At 39.4% G+C, this 26323-nt stretch overlaps 1 protein-coding gene across 13 annotated transcripts in view; it reads right to left on the bottom strand.

The window, feature by feature from the left end:
• The window catches only part of stxbp5l (syntaxin binding protein 5L), a 308998-nt gene that overhangs the window by 61401 nt on the left and 221274 nt on the right, over positions 1 to 26323 (bottom strand). For 4 of the 13 annotated variants that reach the window (XM_088353620.1, XM_088353624.1, XM_088353621.1 and 1 more), the window contains exons 19-21: positions 16736 to 16804; positions 12639 to 12704; positions 1629 to 1733 (exon numbers count right to left, since the gene is read on the bottom strand). In XM_088353620.1, the coding sequence (XP_088209746.1) occupies positions 1629 to 1733; positions 12639 to 12704; positions 16736 to 16804 (240 nt within the window). The remainder of the gene's footprint in view (positions 1 to 1628; positions 1734 to 12638; positions 12705 to 16735; positions 16805 to 26323) is intronic. The other 9 variants (XM_088353625.1, XM_088353628.1, XM_088353630.1 and 6 more) reach the window with 3 other exon arrangements.

Below are 26323 nucleotides of genomic sequence, written 5' to 3'. Positions count from 1 at the left end.
CTCTTTTTCTCTTCCTTTGTTGCTTTTGTCTCTTTCTCTCTCTGTGTCTTTTAACCTCTTTTGCTCTAACTTCCTATTTTTTCTTTTCTCTCTTTTCTCTTTCTCTCTTCCTACCCTTCACGCTTTCTTTTCTCTCCTTCTGTCTTTCTATTTCTCTTTGGATTTCTTTCTTCCTCTCCCTTTCTTTTCCCCCTCTCTCACAACTTTTTATCTCTTTTGTTTCTCACGCTCTCTCCCTCTCTCAGTTTTTCTTTCTTTGTCCTGCCCTCTCTCCTTTTCCCTCCCTCTTTCTCTTATTTCTTTATCTCTCTTTTTCTTTCTCTTTAATCTACTAGTCCGGCCCTTGAAAGAATGTTAGTTCGATCGTGTGGCCCCCAAGTTAAAATGAGTTTGACACCCCTGGTCTAGATAATCTGAATACTTATAAGAGGTTTGGCATCCCCACTTCAAACAAGTAAAAACCATATTGGGTTCTTAATGTCATCTTAAATATAAAATAAAACAGCATCTTATGTATGTTATGTAAAAGAAAAAGTTTTATTTTTGTCTTATAAATAATGCTACGTAGTTGAAATTCAAGCACTTTTTGTCGGACTGCAAGTAACTACCTAAACATCTTTATCAAGGTCACATTGTTCATTTGTTTTTAACAAAATGTTGTAATTTTATTTATACTGTTTACATTGTCTTTTATTAGCATACCTGGTATTTGAGTAATCTGATCTAATCTAATTTAATCTGATCTGCAACCTCAGTGAAACTGTTTAAAACACACTTCTATTCTATAGCTTTTAAATGACCCATATTTCATGTTGACAATGTCTGTGTATTGTTTGTAAACGCTACATCCATTGCAGCCTGGTCATCCTATTTATTTTATCTTTTATTTTATATTATACTTAAATTATTTTATATTTTATTTTTAAGTAAATTGTTTGTTATTGCAACATCCATTGCAGACTGGTCATCCTGGAAGGTTTGTTATTTTTCCTTCATGTTGAGGTTTTTGAGTTTCTCCTTGCCCTCATGTAGGTTTCAGATCAGGGGATGATGTAATGGTAGTCCCTAGTTTACAATAGTCTGTGCAGCCCTTTGAGACTCCTTGTGATAAATGGCTATACAAATAAACATGGCTTGACTTGACTGAGGTTTTGAGTTTTTCCTTGCCCTCATTTAGGTTTCAAATCAGGGTATGGTGTAATAATAGTCTGTAGTTTGCAAAGGTCTGTGGTCTGTGCAGCCCTTTGAGACTCCTTGTGATTATACAATTAAACATGACTTGACTGAGGTTTTGAGTTTTCCCTTGCCCTCATGTTAGTTGTAGACCAGGGGATGGTGTCATAATAGTTTGTGGTTTGCAATAGTTTATGGTCTGTGCAGCCCTTTGAGACATGGCTTGACTTGACTCATCCAAAAGTAATGGAAAGTCATCCAGTTACATCACGGTACTTAAATATTATGGTATCTGTATTACGTTATCGATTACATTTCCCAACAGGTAATTAGTAACTGTATCGGATAACATTTTAAGAGTAACCCTCCCAACCCTGCCCACTTCATTGTAGCCCAGGATGCAAAAAGCCACAAACAGATGTCTATGAGGTGGATCTGTGACACATCCCTCTTACCATTGTCCAGTAAGTAAAAGACTGGGCTGCAGTGGCTGGCTCTCAGACTGGCCACGGGCTCTGGCAGGACGCGCGGGTCATTGTGAAGGGAGGTTGGGTAATGAACTGGAATAGGAGATCCAACAGACAAGACTTTTCAGAGCAAAACGGGGGAAAGAGACACAAAATGGTTGGAAAAGAAAGACTTGCCCGAAATAGGAGAGGTGAGTCATAACAGGAAATGCTTATATAATGTGGAAAGGTAGATACAGTATAGAGCAGTGGCGGAAATAATGATTAGAAGAAAAAAACTGAGGGTCAACTATACTCCTTATCAGTAAATGACGATATTGCCCTGCCCAATCTCTTTTTCCTGTTCAGTCAATGGGCGCTGTCCCAATTATGTCCGAGACGGACCCCTTCTCATTTTATTGTGATTTTGTTGGTTTTATTTCCTTTTATACCCATAATAATGGGTCTTAAGAAAGTTAGTGACAACAGCAATCGAGTCAAATAAGGAAAGGGAAATTATTGTACAAAATATATTGTAAAGTACGTGTGGCTGCTATTAAAGCACTGATTGAAAGCAGAGTAAACTGTTTAAAAAGGTTCTATTTCTAGCTTTTCTTTTACCAGCATACCGATCTTAATGATCTACACATTTAAGTAATCATGGTTGTCTAGGTACAAAAAAAAATTCTGATATATTGGGCACAAACGTCTTTCAGTTTGTGGCTATTTGAATGCAGTTTTAGGAGGTTGCTAATATGTGATAGATAGATAGATAGATAGATAGATAGATAGATAGATAGATAGATAGATAGATAGATAGATGTCTAGATAGATGTCTAGATAGATAGATAGATGTCTACATAGATAGATAGATAGATAGATAGATAGATGTCTACATAGATAGATAGATAGATAGATAGATGTCTACATAGATAGATAGATAGATAGATAGATGTCTACATAGATAGATAGATAGATAGATAGATAGATAGATAGATAGATAGATAGATAGATAGATAGATAGATAGATAGATAGAGAAATTCACACTTCCAGCAGTATCCTTTTGTTGTTTATTAACAGATTAACAGGATGGCCTCGGGGTGCTGTGTTGTAGTTAGCAACAGCGGAGTGATGTAGGCTTATATGTGAGTACAGTACATACAGTTACTTGTTTTAGTCTTTCTGGTCATTTCTAATATATTCCACTATTTGAGCTTAAAACTGCACAATCCTTTTATTCAATACAATTAAGAAGTGGATTTTTTTTTCTTAATTTGGGTCATTATAGTGGAATTGTGGGTCCTGAAGTCAGACCAGTTGAGAACCACTAGTAGAGTCCTTACAAAAAAGGTGGGCAGTACAAACATTGAACCTCCGTACTATGGATTCATTTCTTGCCGTAAAAATGTGCATTCACATCCACACAAACAAGTCCTCATGAGAGAAGTGTAGACCAAATATTTCTGTCTTCAGCTGACAACACAAGAATCGCTGAGGTGAAACAATGACATGCATCAATGCCGCCCACCCGTGCCGCTTTGTAAAAGGAAAGCGCAGAGGTTTGAGCTGCTCCTGATATGCTAGTGCAGATTCGTGACTGCAACTGGAGGCTAAATTTGGATTCCGGCGAAGGTAGGTGGCTGTGGTGCATTAACCGAGCAATTTTATAGAAGGACTGTTTTCGTTGCGAGAGAATCAGTACTGTTATTATTTACATAGGCGCATGTATACATCTAATTAACACTGCTAAATGAACAGGGTTGGGTAGGGTTACTTTAACTGGATTACTTTCAATTACTTTTGGATTACTCCAATACCAAATGTGCTAATAAAAGACAAAAGAAACTAAATATGAATCAAATGATGACTCACAACACGTGGTAAGCTTTCTCTCCTGGCTTTGATCTCTTCGATCTCCGGCAAAACTAACATAAAATGCGACGGAAAGGAAATGAAAATAAATCCAAACAGCTTGCCAACATCATTTTTGCCGTTCCGTGTATTCCGTTACTCCCCAAGCCTGCACAAAATTTAGTCATTTTATTCGTATTGAATTTCTTTTGTCTTTTATTAGCATATTTGGTGTTGGGGTAATCCAAAAGTAATTGAAAGTACCGTAAATTCCGGACTATAAGCCACTACTTTTTCTCCTAACTTTCAACCCTGCGGCTTATTCAGTGATGCGGCCAATTTATGTAATTTTTCTAACGGCCGCCAGAAGCGCTCGTGTGTTGCTACCATTAACTGCCCTGTCAAAGCTATATTATTACTATTAAAGCTTTGAAAACTCTCTCGGTGTACCGTCTTTCTTTGTAAATATGTGTAACCCATGTATAATATGTATTTGCAACTGTATATTTTTGTAATGTATTTATTTCAGACACTTATTCTGATATGTTTTGCACGTGTGAACGAAAAATGAGGGGCGGAACAAACGCGGGGTGCCGAGTTTAAGTGGGGACCGCTAAAAGTGAGGGAGAGACAAGGAAAGAAGAGGGGGTAATAAGTTCGTTAGAGTAAAAGGAGTTGCGTGAGTAAATGTGTTCATCTGATATATTTTTCCCACCCTTACCTTTGGAAATATACACTTTTTTCCTTGGATTACTTTCAACGGGACCCAGACAGGTCTGCATCAAACCTTAAGTACCGGTATCATTTTCCGTTCATTTTGCCGGCTCTGATTTTTGGACTGTGGACTTTAATGAAGGACATTTAGTTTCAATCGCGGGACTTGCAGTCGGGTTTGGGTTAATTTTGTGTCTGTGTTACATGTTTAAATGTGGGCGCATGCGGCTTATATACAGGTGCGGCTTGTGTATGTACAAATTCGGTTTACCTCTTAAAATGTGGTGGGTGCGGCTTATAATCAGGTGCGCTCTATAGTCCTGCGGTAATCAAGTTAAAGTAACACTACCCAACCCTGTAAATGAAATTCTATATATAATACATCGAGAATAATGCCCTTGAGCCCTTAAACAGGGTTTGTACACCTTTTACATGGCCAAATTCAAGCACTTTTAAAAGAACCTTCAAAGCCAATTGAAAAATGCTTCCAGTTTATAAAGAAAAAATCTAGAGTCAATCATGTGTTTTGCAGCGTCACAAATATGTATATCTGTGATTTACTTACGTGATTTTTAGATATTGAGTAAATTGCGAATCTATTTGTATTCGAGAGAAGTCTCTCCCCATAAAGGTGTTGCGTAAAAATGACAGTAATTTGTGGCTTACATTTTCAGTTGCAGGAAATTCTTCCCATTACTATTCACTCCATTCACTACATGCCCAAGTATGTAATCTTTGCACGAATACACTTTTCATTGTTCCTTGTTTAGGTGTAGCATGCACCTGTCCTCTTCGGCATGACCAATAGAAGGTGATGGCGCTTCATAGGCAAAAGCTGTACAAACTAATGCCAGCTGCCGTTAATCATGATGGATGAAGAAATGCAATGGCAAAGCGAACCCCGGCAGAGAGCAGTGTCTGCATCATTTTTAAGCAGACTTGTTGAGAAACTTGGCAACAATTTCAAGCATTATAAGCACTTCACCCAAAAGTCAAGCAACTTTCATTTCTTGGAAATACAACATTATAAATTGAGCATTTTTAGGTATTTCTAGCACACACACAAACCCTGCCTTAGTGGTATTCCCGCGCAGATTTTTTTTTTCAATTGGCCACAAAACGTGTGGTTTTCTTTCACCGAATAATGCAAATATGTTTTTAAAAATATTTACTGAAGAAATCTAATGTCAAAGTTTACTTATATGGCTTGTTTCCTGTAGAGCTGTGATGTCATTGAAGGAACAAAACCATTTCAAAATGGCGAAATGCATTACCAGAAAACAATCATCTCCGCTTGGAGGTACGCGATTGTGGATTTTGTTTTTTGTTTTTCACAGTGTGTATTGCAGTTGGTATAATTTTTTCCGGCTAGCTCCCCGATAGCTTCGGGGCTGCCGAGGGCTTTCCTGTTTTGCTTGCTCCCGGTTGTACCTCGTTAGCTGACCACCGTGTTTTGTTTGGCCGGCCAGACTGGCATTGGTACCAGTTTTGTGGTGTCCCTTCATTTTATCGCTATAGCTGTTGTCGGTTTATTGTTGTTGGTTCCTGGTTAAGCTAGCTGCTCACTACTACCTTTTGTTGATCGGCCCCGGTTAGCCCCCGATTGGTCTGGTCACCCTTTTTTGTAGAATTACTGCATCCACCTGGTACACAACGCCTAGGAATTGTCCACAAAATCTACAAAAATACTTAAAACACTAGTAACCTCTTTGACTAATCAACACATAAAACAATATGGATATTGGCTGGCTAGGGAGCTGGTGTTTCTCTGATGACATCACAGTTCAGGATTACAAAGACAAGACATGCCGTCTTCAAAATGCATGATCTCGGAAAATAATTTGAATATACCAAAGGAATAAACTGTCCAGTTGCCATGGCGCCCAATTAGCCCCGCCCGTGTGGCCCCAGCTGCAGCTTGTTGACGGATTGGCTGTCTGACAGTATTTAAACTCTGTCCTGTCAGTCCCCTTTTGTCGGTCTGTCTGCGAATCTCTGTTTTTACACGGCAAGCCGTTTTTTCGCCTGTCCCGCTTTTTGCTCCTGTTTGTCTCCCGCTACGATCTGTTTTGATCTTGACCACGTCTGCTCTCCCGTCCTGAATTACGACCTGTTTTAATCTCAACCACGTCTGTTTTCCCGTCCCGAATAACGATCCGTCTTTGATCTCGACCACGTCGACTCTCCTCTCCTGGCTTTCGACTTGTTTCCGATCCCGACCACGTTTTTGCTCTTCTATCGCGACTACTGACCCGTTTTTTTCCGTTCCCGACACCGCCATCGCTCGCCACTGAAGTCCCACTTCCGCGTTCAGAGCGACCTGCTTCCCGTGTCCAGCAATCCCGGATCGTGGGCGCAACTCCCTCCCTTTCTTCTAATAAAACTTGTGAGAAATGTTACGCGAGTGGGTCCTGTTTCTGTTCTGGTACTGACATAAACATAGATTTTATGCAAAAAACAGCTATTACCTCACGTTTTGCATGTTTAGGAATTCAGGCATTACCGTAATGACCTGAAAAATTGTCAAAATTTCAAGAGGTAATTCATTCTCTTCTTATAAAACTGCTTGCCCTGCAAGAAGGGGAAGAGTTGACATTATTCTAGCACACCGTCTTCCTCCCGTAACATGCTAACAGCTAAATATATCTCGCCAGGCAAGGTGCAGCTCAGTGGTGTGTCAGCTTATTAGCCTATCTTCTGACTGGGTCTGGTCCTGCCATATTTCAGTACAGCCAAACTCGCTGCAAAGCTTTTTAGAACTATGCCGCTCGCACAAAAAGCATTGACTAAAAATGTGAGAAATGTGCACAATGACAAGATGGTAGGGGAATGTGACAATTTAAAAGGGAGTCATAGACAAAATGGCTGTACACCATTAAAACACTAAAAAAATAGCTCAAAATGGATTTTTAAGAAGTTGGCCACTTGATAAAACGTTGTAGCTTGTTTTTTCCACTTATTGTGATTATTTTTGTGTCACTTTAAGTTTTCTTATTTCTTCGTTTTCGGAGGGAGCTTTGTTTTCTACAATTCGACCCATTTTCTTGAAAGGAGCTGTACGGAATTTGAACCATTTTTTACTCGTTGCCGCCCTCTCCTGGCTCATGTCATCATTGCACCCTCAGTCAGTTTGTTCATCATGTACGTGCATTTATTGGATGCGCTCAAATGGGCTCATCTTTTTCATCTTTTTTGAGGTTTGGTTTACCGTTTGGACCTTACTAGAAGCAGGACTTTTCTTACTTTCACCATTTTCATGCTACACTGACAGATAGACCAAAAACCTGCAGTGACAAGCATGACGTCACTCTCCAGCACTCCCCCACGGGTTCTGATTGGCTCCCTGTCACTTTTTGAACCCTGTCCTGTCAGTCCCCTGTCCTGTCAGTCCCCTGTTGTCAGTCCGTCTGCGAACCATAGTGTATACTAGGTAAGCCTTTTTCGACCCTGACTCCCACCTGTCCCGTTTTTGCTCCAGTCTGTCTCCGGCTACGACCCGTTTTTATCCTGACCACGTCTCCTCTCCCGTCTCGGGTTACGATCCCCTTTTTGTACCCGACTACGTATACTCTCCCGTTCTGGCTTACGACTCCTTTCCGACCCCGACCATGCCTTGCTCTCCCAGTCCCAGCTACCGACCCGTTTTTTGTCCCTGACACCGCCACCGCTCAGTACGGAAGATCCACTTCTGTGTTCGGATCACAATCCGTGTACGAGAGCGACTTACTTCCCGCGTCCAGCGAACACCGGATCGTGGGCGCAGCCCTTCCTCTTTCCTTCAATAAAACTTGTGAGAAACGTAACGCAATTGGGTCCTGTTTCCGTTCCGGTCCTGACAGACTAGCTCGGTGACACGACATCATATTATATTTTATATTATTTTTATTTTTTTTTGTTTTGCAGTTTTTTTAAATTAATAATGCTGTTGATCTATTTTAATGCATTATTAATTATTGTTTATTCGTAATTTCATTTTTCAGTAAATGGTTTGACAAAGTGAGTCAAAAATGTATAGTTTAATGATTTTATTTTATTTTGAAATTTAGAAGAACGTTAAATATTTTCAGTTACAGTAAATAAAGCTATTCTCTGTTGGTCCATTTTTGGGGGGAATAAGTCTATAGTTTTATACAGCTGGCAGTGGTGTACTTATAACAGTTTTATAGACAAATTATACTTTTGGGGGGAATGTTTGGCTGGCTGGGGGGTGTAGAGTTTTAGTCTTGGGGGGCACCGGAAGCGCGACAAAAAATAATTGAAAAGCACTGCACTTCATGAACCTTTTTTGTAGGATAAAATGAAGTACTGTTTTTTGGGGGGGGGCATGTTTTTTAAGCAAAAACTGAAATTAACAATCTTTTTAGTTGACTCAAATTCTTTTAGAGATTACTGTTAAATAAAATATCTGTTCTTCAGAAGGACAAGCCAACAATAAAGCCTCATGGGAGGTGGACTTTAATATTTATTGCGAGGTGAAAAGATAACCCTGATCTTTTCGGATAAAACATTTTATCCATCTGCGTTCGCAGGACTATCCACTACCGTTTTCAATCGTTTAATTTGAAAATGACAAGCTTAAAATGTACCAGAATGACCATGACCTTTTCCGACTGCCAAGAAACTGCGAGAGGTTTTATCTAATCCTTCTCATCTTGCTTGCTTTTCTCCTAAAATGACCCAACGGTGTCCTGAAGCTAAATCTCAACAATTACGATCTGAAAAATACGCAGGGGAACTGGAAATGATGGTTTCCATTGTTTGCAGTAGCATCCTGAAATTTGTTTTATGATTTAATGACAGTGTCTGTGAATTTAACAAACAAACATTGTGTTGTGATAAAACCTCTGATCAAGAACATTACCACAAAAAGCCTACGCGAAAATGGCCCCTCGGGGAGCTCGGATTGAACAATTCTTAAATGCCTAATTTTTTTTTGTTGCCATCAAGAATCAAGCAATATCACAGTATTAAAAAAGATCTACTGTAAATTCTGGACGACCAAGCGCACCAGAATAAAAATCGAAAATACTAAAACAAAAATATTACAAAAACACCACTACGGAAATACTCCAAAAAATAAAACAGTTGTACAACAAAAATGCTCCTATGGAAATACTTCATAAATACCTCTAGAGAAATACCACAATATTACCACGATAGAAATAATATAATAGAAAAATAGTACTACAACAATATCACAACAAAAAACAACAGAAATTCTACTATGGAAATCTGTCTGTCTACCAAAGCCATATCCCCTTCTTGGGAGGTGGCTAGAGTCAAGAACATATTCTCATTTACCAAAAATTAATTCCCCTTCGCTCTTCCTAACCTGACACCGAACATTAAGCCCACAGCACAACAAGTGGGTGAATTGTTGTGCCATGGAACCCTTCATCAACTGCACTGTTTTCAACTGCTAACTAACGAGAAGACTTAATAGGTGCCCAATTAAGGAAAGGAGTGGCCCGAACACATACACTGGTTTACCCCCTCCGCATCATATGCATCGATATCAGTCATTCTTAACTGTCCTTCGCCATTCACATTCATCCTTAGTATTTAAATGAAATGATCTGCATTTATATAGCGCTTTTCAAGTCAAGACTTCCCAAAGCGCTTTACAGTGTGCTTCACATTTCCCAATAGCGGCCGTGCAGCCATGTAAGGCGCTAACCTGCTTATTGGGGGTATTAGGGGTTCAGTGTCTTACCCAAGGACACTTCGACATGTAACACAGAGGAGCCTGGATTCGAACTGCGATCTCTTGATCCCAAGACGAGCGCTCTACCTCCTGAGCCATTGCCGCCCCACAAGGCTATATATCACATCTACAGAAATATTACAAAAATACTACTGTAGAAATACTACAAAATTACTACAACAATAAAACTACAGTAATACTACAAAAAGACACAAGAAGAATACAACCCCTAGCAAAAAGTGAATCATCAGTCTTGGACAAGTACTCACTTCGACATTTTATCCTGTAGAACAAACTCAGATTAAAAGCATTAAAAAATATGTTTTTCAATCATGTAAATTCTTGGCATTCAGAAACACTACAAGAAATTAATTAAAAAAATAACTTTACGGTGGTCGGTAAATGCTACTTTTTCTTTCTCCAAGGAATGCTTTCACAGTTTTTGCTCTGAGGCATGATGCATTGTCATTTTTTTCAATTGAAAGAATAAAAAAGCTGTCCAAAATGTCTATGTAAAGTTGTGCATTTATTGCAGATTTCTCCCCAGTGCCTTTGCCTGACATGCAGCCCCATATCATTCAGGACTGGGGGAATTTGTTTTCCTATTTGTAAATCTCACCGGAACGGCACCAAACAAAAGTTCCAGCATCATCACCTTGTCCAGTGCAGATTCTTGACTCATCACTGAAAATAACCATTCAGTCATCCACAGTCCATGATTGCCTCTCCTTAGCCCATTGCAGTCTTATTCTTTTGTGTTTAAGCGTCAACGATGGTTTCCTTTCGACTTTCCTATATGAAAATCCTATTTCCTTTAGGCGATTTGCACAGTACTGTCATATACATTGTCTCCAATTTCCTCCTGTTTCCTCTTCATTTTTCCTGTTGTGCAGTTTCTGGTTTCAAGACATATGGCCTTAAGTTGTTTGTATTGACGCCTACATGTCTTCCCCGGCTTGACTTTAAAAACCTTCTCATCCTGTTTGTACTTGGTCCAAATCTTCGATACACCTGACTGTGAACAGCCCACATCTTTGGCAACCAGACGAGTAGAGTTACCGTCTTCAAGAAGTTCCACAATCCTGTCTTTGGTCTCCAGAGACATCTCTCTTGTTGGAGCCATGGTTCTTGCCAATCCACTTAGTCCAAGAGCCCCCCCCAAAGTGTGATGACTGCACTGTTTTTAACTGTTGACCGACCAGCCGACTTCATCTAAGCCAGCTGCCCAATTAAGGAAAGGAAATTGACTGGATAAGTCCTTATGTTCTACTGAAAATGCACTGAAACCATATTGATTTTCCTCCACATGCTCTATAAAAGTAACATTTACTGACAATTTCAATGTTTTTTCTCCATTTCTTTTCGTGTTTCTGAATGCCAATATGTTACACCTATGATCGTGTCATGTTTGTGATCTGAGTTTTTTCTACAGAATGAAATGTCTGAGCGATGGCTTGCCCAAGACTGGTGATTCCATACTTTTTGCTTGGGGTTGTATATATACACAGACAGTAGAGGTCTACAGGATGGCCAAATTTTTCAATCCAATGTGCACCCCAACTTCAAAATATAGCCCACCCACTGGTTTGAACTCTAGGGATAAAGTAGCAGCTTGTGATCTGGAATTTACTGTAAATATTTATATTTTTGCCATTTTTCAGATGTGCACATTTAACGCGGAGCCTTCCCCAGGAGATGCACACACACACTGGATGATGAGGCCTCTGCCTACTGTTGCCATGACACTCAGAGCTTCAATTACACACCTCACTTTGTGCCTCAAATTGCTTTGGCACAAATCCCGGCCTTATTCATACTGCTTGAGCTTGGCCACTCGTGGTTTTCTCTCATCTCCGGTGCAAAGCAGTGGACTTGGACCCATGTGCTCTCTCTGGCCGGTCTCGAACACACCCGGGCACAACAGTAAAGCCTTTTTAATGCATTTATCTACGATGTACAGGAAGACTGAAGTCAAACAAAGGCCGTCCAGCAGCCTCAATTATCAGCGATCATGTTTCGTATCCGGGGCAGAGCCACTTCAAATCCTTAGTGGTTTTTTTCTGCAGCCATGAGGAATTTGTGCAGCTACACCCGGGGTTTATCATCCTGGGGGCTCGCGAGTATAAGGCCCCTGCCTTTATGTGAAAGTTAAAGGGACAGTGTGTATTATTTGCCCATTAGACATCGCTGTATTTTGAATTGCCACTGAAAACGAGTGAGAAAAACAAAATACAGAGACTCAAAGTGACCAAAATGCACCGTATGACTTTTGAAGAGAGATAAGAACATAAAAAAATTATAAAAAAGAAAATTATTTTGGTGTTGAGTTATTGTTTTTCTCTTGTTTTCATTTCAATGTTCAAAATAAAGTTTTTATTCATTCATTCAAACACAGATTTTTGCAATCTTTTCCAGCAAACACCTTGCATTTTAAAGTGTGATGAAATCACACGCAACACTGTGCAAGGGGATAACAGATAAACCAAGTGGTCAAAACTTTGCAGTGCATTAACCAATCACCTCGTATTATTTACAGCCCTTCTCATTACACATAGCGGCATAAAAAAAAACAGTGAAACGTAGGTGGGGAGTGGGAAGAAAAATCAAGCGGCACCGGCTTGATTAAAACGTACCGCGAATGTCGATGGTCTTGAAGATAACGGCACCCGGGTTGGGCCTTGTAACTCCGTGTCGTATATTTTATGATAGCATTAAGGCGCAGTTATGCGTGTGAGTGCGATGAGGTTACCTGAGGTGGGTGACTTGCTTCTCTCCATGTCCACGGACTGCTGGTTGTCGGATAGTTCGGTAAGGCCTACAACAGCCAATGGCGGTCAAGGAGAAGAGAACATAGTCAACGTGTGCCCTGGGTGATTATTTTGTCTTTATCGCTTGAACAGATTCAAAAGTTGTATATTGTTGAGAATCAGACACTCTGCACCTTTAGGGGGAAATGAACAAAGAATTGTTTGTTGTCGTGTTTTTGGACAGTGATGATAAAGGTCTGTAATTTGGAATGGTTTAAATTTAATCTAGGGCTGCTACAAACGATATTTTGATATTGGATTAATGGTTGATTTGTTTTTTTTGTCACGGTTGCCATGGCGCACAATTGGCCCCGCCCATGGACACCATCTGGAACTCATTGACAGATTGCTCCCTGTCACTACGTAAACGCTGTCCTGTGTGTCGCCCGGGGTCAGAGCGTCTGCCCTGAGAATCTCAGTTTTTCCTGTGTTTTTGCTCTTGTTTTGCCAAAGCCCTGTGAATCTCCGTTTTTTTCTTGTGTTTTTGCTCCTGTGTTTTTGCTCCTGTTTTGTTCTCGCCACGATCTGTTTGATTTTGACCACTTCCGCGTTCCGAGCAATCTACTCCTCGCTTCCAACGATCTCCGGATCGAGGGTGCGCTCCTTTCTCTTCTCCCGAATAAACTGCAGGGTTGGGTAGGGTTACTTTTACTGGATTACTTTCAATTACTCCAATACCAAATATGCTAATAAAAGACAAAATAAACTAAATATGAATAAAATGATGACTCACAACACGTGGTAAGCTTTCTCTCCTGGCTTTGATCTCTTTGATCTCCGGCAAAACTAACATAAATGCGACAGAAACAAAATGAAAATAAATCCAAACAGCTTGCCAACATATTTTTTGCCGTTCCATGTATTTTGTTACTCCCAAAGTAATTTTATTCATATTTGGTTTCTTTTGTCTTTTATTAGCATATTTGGTATTGGAGTAATCCAAAAGTAATTGAAAGTAATCCAGTTAAAGTAACCCTACCCAACCCTGATAAACTGTGAGTAATGTTACGCAAGTGGGTTCTGCTTCCTGCTTCCTGTCCTGGGTCCTGACATTTTTATGATCAATTGATGAAATAAATTGCATTTAAGAGTCACCTCGCAACTCTGCGCTTCGGTTATCAGCTGTTCACAGCTTCGCGGGTTTCGAATTGAATTGTCTTTATTGGTATCAACTTATTGTGCGTTGTGTTCTGCAGCAGACAGCGCACAGCAAATCCTACCACGAGGGCATGTTAGCTGGGTCAGCGTGCAAGACTATGATAGGCTGTCGGTCAAACAGCAGGGGTGCACAAGTCAATGTGTCCACCCGAAACAAACTGCAGAGCACGGCTACAGCTAATATTTCAGTGGTTTGTTAAATTGAAAAGAAATTCATCTATTAAATTGGACAAAGTCAGAAGAGAGATTGTTTTCAGGTTTGGTAAGAGACTGAAGACGCGTTGAAGATCCGGCCTACTGCGACTATGCTAGATAACACCCTTTGACAAGCCTGTATCTCACCAATACCAGATCCATTACCTGTTAAACGGATGACCTGGAGCTACAACTCGTATGAAACCGCTACATGCGGGATGGTTGTATTTTAGTCATCGCGGAGACCTGGCTCAACCGTAGGATACCCGATTCTAGAAACAGCTAACCAGCTGCTCTCTAAATCGCTTTCTTACACTAATAGGAGGAGCCCTCCAATTTTATTGTACTTTTGTATCATGGCAATAAAGACTATTTGTTCAAATGCAATTCTGTTTTCAGTGTTTTTAATTGTGGATCTATAGGTGTTATTATGTTACAGTCATATACTCTCAGTTGGTAAGGACGTCATCTCGAGGTAAGTTTGACCCTTGGGGGCTACCGGTCCCCATTAAACGTGATAACCAAGGTAATTGTCTATCCTGAAACCAAACAAGGTTTCAAATTAACAAAAATAATAACTAAATGGAATATGGGTAGGCAAGTAAAACCCTCTGCTTCAACCTTTTCCCTTGGGGTACATGTTTATGCATTATGTCACTGTATTGGACAGCTGTTTTTCTGCAAATATCGTATTGTTTCCTTTTGTTAATTAGTGGCTAATGTTCCTTTTTTTCAATTTAAAACAAGTTACGAAAAGTGTAAAGAATTAATGGACATTGAGCAGTTTGTAAATATAATGCCCGCATGTAAAAATATGACATTCTACTATTTATGACCTGTCTAATGATTCAACACACAGGTAATCATTAATCTATTGTGGAACACAATAGATTAATGAATTACAAGTAATATTAGAATTGTCTGAATTGTCTTTGATTACAAAATAGTAAACGTTGTATAGGACATTAGACGTGGCACTCCAGGATAAAAATGTAATAAAGGGAAAACTAAGATGAAGATTTTTTTAGTATATATGGGCAAAGTATTTGAGTTACTGCTTGGAGAACTATTTCCAATCCAGAAAAGGTTTTAATTCAATATTGGAACATTTGGCAACAAGATTAGACATGGTGCTCTAAGATAAACATGTAATAAAGACTTTAAAAAAAAAATAAGATGAAAAAAGAGTTATTATATAGTGCTTTTTTAAGTAAAACAGAAACCTAATCTAATCTAATCTAAAAATAATCTAATCTGTTAATGAAATAGTCGGCAAATCATTTTACAATCGGTTATGTGTCATGATTACCCCGTCTTCCTGTCAACAATTGTCAGTTTGTCTGCAAACCTGAGCCCTACGTTAGGCAAGCACTTTTTGACTCCTGACTCAATCCTGTCCTGTTTCCTGTTTGATTCCCGGCGCCGACCTCTTTTCTGAACCCGTTTACGTTTCTGCTCCTCCCTTCCGGCCATCGACCTATTTTTACCCCGCTCTCGACACTGCCTTCGCTCGCCACGGAAGTGCCACTTCCGCGTTCCAAGCGATCTGCAACCTGTGACTGACGATCACTGGAAGCAAGCTTTTTCCTCCTTCTAAATAAAGCTAAGTAAAACGAACGCAAGTAGGTCCCGTCTCCGTTCCTGGTCTCTGACATTTACTATGTGGTTAATTAGTTATTACGCTACTTGTTCTAAGTCTAATTATGACAAGTTTTTACGACAACAATTTAATAATGCTCTGTTTCCAGGCACAGAATGGCTGATTTCTGGTGAGACCTGCACTACAACAACTCAGGCTATCCATTTCAATGTAATTTGCACATTGACAAGATGAAAAAAAGAGTTATGTTTTAGCGCTTTTTCAAGTAAAACAGAAACCTAATCTAATCTAGAATTAATCTAATCTGTTATTGAAATAGTCGGCAAATCATTTTACAATCATTACGTGTCATGATTACCCCGTCTTCCTGTCAACAATTGTCAGTTCGTCTGCGAACCTCAGCCCCACGCTAGGCAAGCCTTAGAAATGCAAGTGGGTCCCGTCTCCGTTCCTGGTCTCTCACATTATGTGGTTAATTAGTTATTACACTACTTGTTCTAAATCTAATTACGACAAGTTTTTACGACAACAATTTAATAATGCTCTGTTTCCAGGCACAGAATGGCTGATTTCTGGTGTGACCTGCACTACAACAACTAATTTAACTCAGGCTATCCATTTTAATGTAACTTGCATATTGACATGCCAATTTTTGAGTATCTGTATAAGGTAGTGCAAATCCCACATGGAAATCACATACAGAGGAGTATATAACAAAAAACACAAAAGGTTCGGGTAATTCATCGCATACATCATGCACAAGCATTTGCAGGGACTGAATTTGCACTATTTTGTTACCGTGTCGTCCAGAATGCTCCGTTTTGGGGCATCCTGAACATAGAATGTATGCTATAGTCACCAAATAGAGTGTATGCTATTTGTATCTGGACTGTTCCTGCAGAGGACAAACCACTAGACATGGACTGGAACAAGCAAAGTCAAAATATTGAACTTTTTTCCAAGCATCTCTTTGGTTTGCCTCGGTTATTCCCTTTTCATTACCTCTGTTGTCTTAGCAAGCTCGACACACACGCATGCAGAAACACCGACACACTCCGTATAACCTATCAGGTAGGTTTGACTTACTCTGGTAGGATGTACGGATCCTTTTCTTTGAATCGGAATAAAAGTTCGACAGGCCGCGCATGCAAAACTCTGGCAGGCAGGCCCGCATGCCACCATGAGGAAGGAGAGGAAGAGGGGATATGGCATAAGGGGGAATTTGGGGTGGGAAATCAAGTAGGTGAGAGATTCGTGAAGGAGTTAGCGAGTATGAGGATGAGAAAACAAAATACGGATTATAGAATGAACAGTGTGAGGGAAGGGCGTAATGAAGGGGAAAAAAGGGGAAAGAGAAAAGAGCACACCGTCTTAGAGTGTAAAAGAAAGTGAAATCAGGTCGCAAATGAGTAGCAGAAACACTAATATAATGTTGGAATCGAGTAAATGAACATATATAAAGTATGAGGCTAACATCAGCTACAAGGTGCATCGAAATGTTGTTGCCTGCTTGTGTAAAGGTGATGTACGTAACTTCAAAATAGGTACAGTGTGTAATTTTTTACCTTTATACGTGTATGGCATTTTGCAACCATAAACGAGTGCTGAGAAGCACAAGGAAGAATATAAACTATGGAGAAGTATATAGTAAGCATCAGCTAAAGGTGCATCAAGGTGCATCCTCTGCACTATTGTACCACAGTGTTATTGTTACTGTTTACCTGACTGCCCATTTTGCACATCTGCTTAGCTGCTCCTCTTGCACTCTTTGCACTAGCCATAATTATTTAGTATATTATTAGTACTCAATACTCCAACTCAATACAACATTTTATTTATATCTGTACATTCAAGGAAACTGTGCGGGTCAGATGTATCGACATTTCGTTCTGTATACACGTGTACTAGAATGACAATAAAGTAGATCTGAATCTGAATCTCTCTCTGATCTGAAGGTGCTATCATTTAAAATAGTTTCTAGTATTTGACCACTTTACGTATATAGCCTTGTGCAACCAAAAATGAGTGCTAAAAAGCACAAGGAAGAATATAAACTATGGAGAAGTATCCGGTGAAGAAAATAGGTATTTGAACACCCTGCCATTTTGCTATTTCTCCCACTTGGAAATCATGGGAGGGTCGGAGATTTTACGCATATTTTCTGGAATTGCCCTGTAATAACAAATTTCTGGAGAAGTATTCAGACAGTAATTAAATTAATTATTGGTTGGGAGTTGCAGTTGGACCCAGTGACAAATGTATTAGGAATTTTGCCAGGAGAATTATTGACTGGTATATAAATATATACTACAGGTTATGCTTCTGGTAGCAAAGAAAATGATCACAGTGTCCTGGCTGAAACCAAAACCTCCAGACATAAAACAATGGAGAGACAAATTAAAGCAAATGTACATTATGGAAAAAAAATCACTGCAAGACTTCAACTGAAGCTAGATCAATTCGAGAAAAGATGGAAGATTATGACACAATTTTTACTTGATGTTTAAACAACTCACTTTTTATTTTATTTATTTTATTAACATTTTTTCTTGTTGTTTCTTTTGTTATTTATGGGTATGTCAATTGTATATTTTTTTGTTTGTGTTGCTGTATGATGGAGGAATCAAACCTCAGTCAAAGTGTGTGTGTGAGAAATTTAAAAAAAAAATCTTGGAGGGGTCTGGAATTTTGATGGTAGGTGCATGTCCACTGTGAGAGAGATAAACTAAAAAGAAAAATCCAGAAATCACAATGCATGATTTTTTAATGATTTATTTGTGTGGTATAGCGGCAAATAAGTGAAAAAATGAATGTTAATATTTGGTACAGTAGCCTTTGTTTGCTATGACAGCTGTAGTCTTTTACCACGTTTGCACACACTGCAGGAGGGGTCTTGGCCCACACGTCCACACAGATCTTCTCTAGATCAGTCAGGTTTCTGGGATGTTGCTGAGTAACACGGAGTTTGAGCTCCGTCCAAAGATTTTCGATTGGGTTCAGGTCTGGAGACTGGCCATGCTATAACCTTCATATGCTTCTTACGGAGCCACTCCTTGGTTTTCCTGGCTGTGTGCTTGGGGTCAATGTCGTGTTGGAAGACCCAGCCAAGACCCATCTTTAATGCTTTGACTGAGGGAAGGAGGTTGTTCCCCAAAATCTATCAATACACGGCCCCAGTCATGCTCTCTTTAATGCAGTGCACTTGTCCTGTCCCATGAGCAGAAAAACACCCCCAAAGCATGATGCTACCACCCCCATGCTTCACAGTAGAGATGGTGTTCGTTGGATTGCACTCTTCATTCTTCTCCCTTCAAACACGCTTAGTGGAATTATGATCAAAAAGTTGTATTTTGGTCTCATCTGATCACAACACTTTCTCCCATGACTCTTCTATATCATCCAAATGGTCATATTCAATATTGAGATGGGCCTGGACATGTGCTGCTTTAAGCAGGGGAACCTTTCGTGCCATTCATGATTTTAAATCATGACGTTTAGTGTCTTAACTACAGTAACCTTGGAAACAGTGGTCCTGGCTCATTTCAGGTCATTGACCAACTCCTGTCGTGTAGTTCCGGGCTGATTCCTCACCTTTCTTAGAATCATTGAGACCCCACGAGGTGATATCTTGCATGGGGCTCCACTCCGATTGAGAATGACCGTCATGTTTAGGTCCTTCCATTTTCTAATGAATGCTCCAACAGTGGACCTTTTTTCACCAAGCTTCTTGGCAATTGCTCCGTAGCAATTTTGTCTCTCCTGTCTTTGGACAGCTTTTTGATCTTCGCCATGTTACAAGTTAAAGTCTTACTGATTGTATGGGGTGGACAGGTGTCTTAATGCAGCTAACAACCTCAAACTGGTGCATCTGATTCAGGATGATACATAGAGTCCAGGTGGACTTCTAATGGGCGGACTAACAGGTCTTTCAGGGTCAAAATTCTAGATGATACACAGGTGTTCAAATACTTTTTGCAGCTGTATCACACAAAAAAATTATTGAAAATCATGCATTGTAATTTCTGGATTTTTCTTTTTAGTTTATCTCTCTCACAGTAAACATGCACCTATGGGGAAACTTTCCACTATATCTATCCATCTATCTATGATTAAAAACATCTACCAAATGAGTAACAGTTGGAAAAATGATTATTCTATTCAAATTTTGGCACAATATTTAATTGACATTTTTTCATTTAAAAAATGCTCACAAGACCAACTTACAAATCTTGAACGTTTTATAAATCAGCTCAAATACATCTCTAAAAAAAATCAATGAATAAATAAACCAACAAAATGAAAAAAACAGTGGTGCTTGTTTGGTGGTAGTTGTAAAAAAAAAACATCCAACAAAAAGCTGTGAAAAAAGCTTGAGAACCACAAAACTACTCTTAAAAAAGTAATTTATCGGTATTGTCTGGGTCACTTGTTCAGCATTGTATTGTGTTTTCAAAATCTTGCACCCCTGTGGTGTGCAAAAGGGCCACATTGGCTGTTTTTTTTCAAATTCCAAATTGATTTTGTAAAGCCAGCAGAGAGAAAGAAAGAGACCTTCACAAACCGTGAGCGCCGCGGGAGTCAATGAATAGCTCTTACGCAACCGCCAGTGAATAAAAAAAAAAGTGAACTCACGACCTTCAAATTAATACATTTTTATACAAATTGGTTGCATTTTTTAAAGATCATGAGCCATTAACCTTTGTTGATGATTTTGTTATTAAATGCCATCTGTTTTTGAGCTCATTGATATTTTCCTGCTTCCTGCGTTTGGGTCTACTGCAAAATCATAACATAAGGACTAGACCACTTTGGGTGTCTTTGTCTCACTCCCTTTTTTCTCTTTTCCTATTTTTTAATCTCTCTCCCTCTTTGTGTGTCCTTTTCTCACTGTCCCCCCTTCTCTCTTTCTTCTTCTTTCTTTTTGTGTCTTGTTTTCTTTCTCTCTCGTTGTTTCTCTCTTTCTCTTTTCACACACTCTCTCTCTTTCCATCGCTCTCTCTTCCTTTTCTTTCTCTTTAATCTACTGGTCCGGAGCCTGTGAAAAGTTTTTTTTCTATCATGGAGCTTCTGACCTAAAATGAGTTTGACACCCCGGGCTAGTTGAATTTTGAATTCGGAATACAAAAAAATGGATAAAATATAGTATGAAAAGTACAAAATATGACGTTTAAAATTGCATTAACTTTGGTTACAAATTTGATAATGATGCCTGGTTATGTTAGGCCAGCAGAGAAGTCCTTGCTGGCACTGGCCGCCCACCACTGGCAAAATCCTAGCAGTTAAATAAAAAAAGCCGCTTGTTCATCCGATCTTAAACACTGAAGAGACTTGTAATGTACTCAGAGGCAGAGGGGACATCTTGACGGATCATTAGTGTGAAAAAGAAGCATTTTTCTTTCAGTTTCAAGGAGAAGGCGAGCGTAGGTCGGGGAAGGGGACGAGACCTGTGAGGTATTTTGGACTAAAAGGCCCCGGTTCAAGCAGTGCTAAAATAGAAAAAGGACACAACTGAAAGGACCACATGCAAATTAATGCAAGTCGGACTGACACGCATATCCTGCTGACATGCGCTTCATATCAGAGTGCAGATGTGGGACAGGCATGTGAATGTTATGTTCTCATTAAGTCGTGTGAAAGAAAGAGAGAAAGAGAGAGAGAGAGAGAGAGAGAGAGAGAGAGAGAAAGAAGAAAAAAAGATGGAGGGAGAGATGGAGTAAAGAAAGAAAGAAAGAAAGAAAGAAGAAAAAAGATGGAGGGATAGATGGAGTAAAGAAAGAAAGAAAGAAATAAAGAGGGAGGGAGGCAGGAAGAGATGGAGGAAAGAAAAAAGAGGTAGGAGGGAGAAAGAAAGAAAGAGGTAGGAGGGAGAAAGAAAGAAAGAAAGAAAGAGTGAAAAAAGGAGGGAGGGTGAGAGAGAGAGAGAGAGAGTGTAAGAAAAAGAAAGAAAGAAAAAAAGGAAAAAAAAAGATGGAGGGAGAGATGGAGTAAATAAAGAAAGAAAGAAAGAAAGAAAGAGGGAGAGAGGAAGAGATGGAGGAAAGAAAGGTAGGAGGGAGAAAGAAAAAGAAAGAGTGAGGTGGGAGAAAGAAAGAAAGAAAGAAAGAAAGAAAGAAAGAAAGAAAGAAAGAAAGAAAGAAAGAAAGAGAAAAATAAAGGAGGGAGGGTGAGAGAGATGGAGGGAAGAAAGAGAGAAGAGGGAGAAAGAGAGAAAGAAAGAGGGACTGCAAAAAAATATTACAGAAATTCTGCTAAAATACAATTACAGTTAGACTACAAGAACAATACAGAAATACTAAAAAAAACCAACTGCAGGATTACTACAACAAATAAAAAATACAACTAAAGTAATACCTCAGTGCTCAACTATACTTTCTATTTATTATGCATCGCATTAGATTAATTTAAAGAAGTGACTTTTCATTAAAAACACACTCTTATCAGGGTGACCGCAAACTTTTAGACCCTTCTCACGGTTTCTTTATTTTTGGAGGTTTTTGAGTTTTCCCTTGCCCTCATGTAGGTTTTAGATCAGAGGATGGTGGAATAATAGTATGTAGTTCGCAATAGTCTGTGCAGCCCTTTGAGACTCCTTGTGATTAAGGGCATCACAAATAAACACGACTTGACTTGACTGAGGCTTTTGAGTTTTCCCTTGCCCTCATGTAGGTTTTAGATCAAGGAATGTTGTAATAATAGTCTGTAGTCTGTTATAGGCTGTGGTCTGTGCAGACCTTTGAGACTCCTTGTGATTTTGGGCGTCACAAATAAACATGGCTTGATTTGTCTTGAGGTTTTTGAGTTTTCCCTTGCCCTCATGTAGGTTTTAGATCAGGGGATGGTGTGATAATAGTCCGTAGTCTGTAATAGGCTGTGGTCTGTGCAGCCCTCTGAGACTCCTTGTGATCAAGGGCGTCAGAAATAAACACGGCTTGACTTGACTTGAGGTTTTTAAGTTTTCCCTTGCCCTCATGTAGGTTTTAGATCAGGGGATGGTGTGATAATAGTCCGTAGTCTGTAATAGGCTGTGGTCTGTGGAGCCCTTTGAGACTCCTTGTGATTAAGGGTGTCACAAATAAACACAGCTTGACTTGAGGTTTTCGAGTTTTTCCTTGCCCTTATGTAGGTTTTAGATCAGGGGATGGTGTGATAATAGTCCGTAGTCTGTAATAGGCTGTGGTCTGTGCAGCCCTTTGAGACTCCTTGTGATTAAGGGCGTCACAAATAAACACAGCTTGACTTGAGGTTTTTGAGTTTTCCCTTGCCCTCATGTAGGTTCTAAATCAGGGGATGGTGTGATAATAGTCCGTAGTCTGTAATAGGCTGTGGTCTGTGCAGCCCTCAGAGACTCCTTGTGATCAAGGGCATCAGAAATAAACATGGCTTGACTTGACTTGAAGTTTTTGAGTTTTCCCTTGCCCTCATGTAGGTTTTAGATCAGGGGATGGTGTGATAATAGTCCGTAGTCTGTAATAAGCTGTGGTCTGTGCAGCCCTTTGAGACCGCTTGTGATTAAGGGCATCGCAAAAAAACATGGTCTGACTTGACTTAAAGTTTTTGAGTTTTCCCTTGCCCTCATGTAGGTTTTAGATCAGGGGATGGTGTAGTAATAGTTTGCAATAGCATGTGGTCTGTGCAGCCCTTTGAGACTCCTTGTGATTAAGGGCGTCACAAATAAACACAGCTTGACTTGAGGTTTTTGAGTTTTCCCTTGCCCTCATGTAGGTTCTAGATCAGGGGATGGTGTCATTATAGTCTGTAGTCTGTAATAGGCTGTGGTCTGTGCAGCCCTCTGCGACTCCTTGGGATTACGGGCGTCACAAATAAACATGACTTGACTAGTGTACATTTTAGTTTATAACATTAACTTTACAAACTAGTTGACTTGCTATGTTAAAGAATATTACGTACATTTTCCCATTGTGGTTCACTGAAATTTCAAAATCGTTTTTTTTTCCGAAAAAATGATCTCATTTTCTTAAACATCCGTGAAAAGTCCAACCGGTCAAATCTATTTAGGTCGGGAAAACTTTTTAATTTGTCCGTTGATTGATTAAGGCCTAAAAGGGAACGGCATCGATTACTCGGAGGAATCTAATTAAAGCAACTGCATTATTGACCAAGCTACCTGTGGATCGCGCAGCTTATACATAGATCAGTCTTAAAGTATGCTAGCAGCTCCAGAGAAGACAGAGAAAGCGGGAAAGTAAATGCACAAAGAAGAGGAGAGTCTATATGTCATGGCTGAATAATTGACTCTGAGTTTGAGTTGTTGTGTAGAGAGTGTTTGTCGGCCTCATGCATATAGAGATGCAGTTCCTTGTATAACTATTCCCCACCCAAGGACTCTTTGACCTATTGCTATATTCCAGGCTATAGTGATAAAAAACTCAAACTCTTTTTTCAAGAATCAACATGTGAGAGACAATCATGAAAAGAAACTGAATGTATACAGCATAATATTTGCTCTAACGAATAAGAAAGTGAAAAAACATTGGCCCCCTTTGCGCTTAAACTTTGTGCAATCTCCTTTCGCACATCTTGAAAGCGTTATATTTACCCATTCTTCCTCACTGAACAGCTCGAGTTACTACCGTAAATTCCGGACTATAAGCCGCTACTTTTTTCCCGAACTTTCAACCCTGCGGCTTATTCAGTGATGCCGCCATTTTACAAAAGGTAAGATTTAGACCGGTGAAATATATGCGCAGAGGAAGACTGCAACTTCTTAGCTTGTGCACAAATTAAATTAGCGTAGACATTTCCTCATCATGCAAATTGCAAAAAGAAAGGCACATGACGCAACCTTCAAGCTAAACGCAGTCGGGCAGTCCGACATAGGACTTACTTGGCATGCGTGATGCTAGGGTGTTTTTAGATAAGGGAGTGTGGGACAACGTCTATAGGACAAAGTTTCTTTCCCACAATGAAGGAAGACGACTTTGATGATGTTAGTTACGAGGAAGAAGATGAGGATGATTTACCGTACTTACTACAAGTAAGGTATGTTTTTTTAACAGAACTGTCTACTGTGTTGCGAGCGTGTTGCTAGTAGCGTTTTGCTACCCTTCACAGGCACGGTTTGGGATGAAAGTTATAATATTATTATTAAAGCTTTAAAAACTCTCTTGGTGTACCGTCTTTCTTTGTAAATATGTGAAACCATGTATAATATGTATTTGCAACTGTATATTTCTGTAATGTATTTATGTCAGAAACTTATTCTGATATGTTTTGTACGAGCAAATGAGAAAGAAGGGGCGGGGCAAACGCGGGCTGACGGGAAGTGGAGTAAAGGTGAGACGTGTTTGTGGACGCGGCCGACAATAATGGATATATATTTTTCCCACCCTTACCTTTGGAAATATACACTTTTTTCCTTGGATTACTTTCAACGGGCAACCGGACTCTGCAAATTTGCATTAAATGTTAAGTACCGGTATAATTTTCCGTTCAGTTTGCCGGCTGTGTATATTGGACTGTATCGGGTAAGGGTGAAATTCGTGTTTGTATTGCATTTTTTCAATGTGGGCGCATGCGGCTAATATACAGGTGCGGCTTGTGTATGTACAAAATCGGTTTTCCTCCCGAAATGTAGTGGGTGCGGCTTATAATCAGGTGCGCTCTATAGTAAGTTTTGATGGTAACGTATCTTCCGCACCATAAGGAACACCGGGTTATTAGGCGCATCAACCCAAAATCGTCTTTTGTGATATATTTTTCATGTATAAGGCGCACTGGAATATAAGGCGCATGGAATGAAGACTACAGTAAAAGCGAGGGTTGCATAATTTTTTTCTTAAAAAGCATTAAAATTTAAATATTATTTTAAAGAAAATAAATTATTATCTGGTTTCACCACTAAAATTACTTTAAACAACAAACAATTAACATGTTAACCACAAGAGGGCACTCAAAGACCACTATATATGTTTGTCAAAGGCAGAACAGTTACAGTATCATTTAATTGTAACTGTGCATTTACAATTTCATCCGCCACATTTTCCTGTAAATAAGGCGCACTGGATTATAGGGCACACTTTCAGATTTCTGGCAATATTGCGGATTTTAGGTGCGCCTTATAATCTGGAAAATACGGTAATTATAAATCATTAATTTGATTCAGAATATATAAATTGGTGAGTAAAAATGCAAATTTGGTCAGTATAGGAATGGTTCAAACAACCAGACACCTATCTTTTCTTACAAATCAAGTAAACACTATATTCAAAAAGAAAAGGATCAGGATCAGGACCCTGTATAATAATATATAATAACCTATATTTTATGTTGATAATATGTGTATTATTTGCCCTCATGTAGGCTTTAGATGAGGGTATGATGCCATAATAGTTTGCAATAGTCTTGGCCCTTTGAGACTCTTTGTGATTAAGGGCGTCACAAATAAACATGACTTGACTTGACTTGACCCAAATGGTGATCTTGCCATAAATGCTTCATAGGATTGAGGTCAGCTTGGCTATTCTAACGCCTTTATATTGTTAGTTTTAAACCATTCCATTGTAGTTTTAGCCTTATGTTTAAGGTCATTGTCCTGTAGGAAGGTAAATCTACACCCCATTCTGAGGTCCAACAGAGTTTCTGCCAGAATCCCGCTGTATTTGGCTCCATTAATCTCCCTTGGACTCTAAGAATATTCCCAGTCTTCTTTATTGA

Source organism: Urocampus carinirostris, chromosome 14 (genome assembly GCF_059441175.1).
Source record: "Urocampus carinirostris isolate Australia breed hairy pipefish chromosome 14, RoL_Ucar_1.0, whole genome shotgun sequence".
In the NCBI taxonomy this organism is placed as follows: domain Eukaryota; kingdom Metazoa; phylum Chordata; class Actinopteri; order Syngnathiformes; family Syngnathidae; genus Urocampus; species Urocampus carinirostris.
Note: the sequence above shows the minus strand (reverse complement) of the source record. Positions and strands in the feature narration are given on the sequence as shown.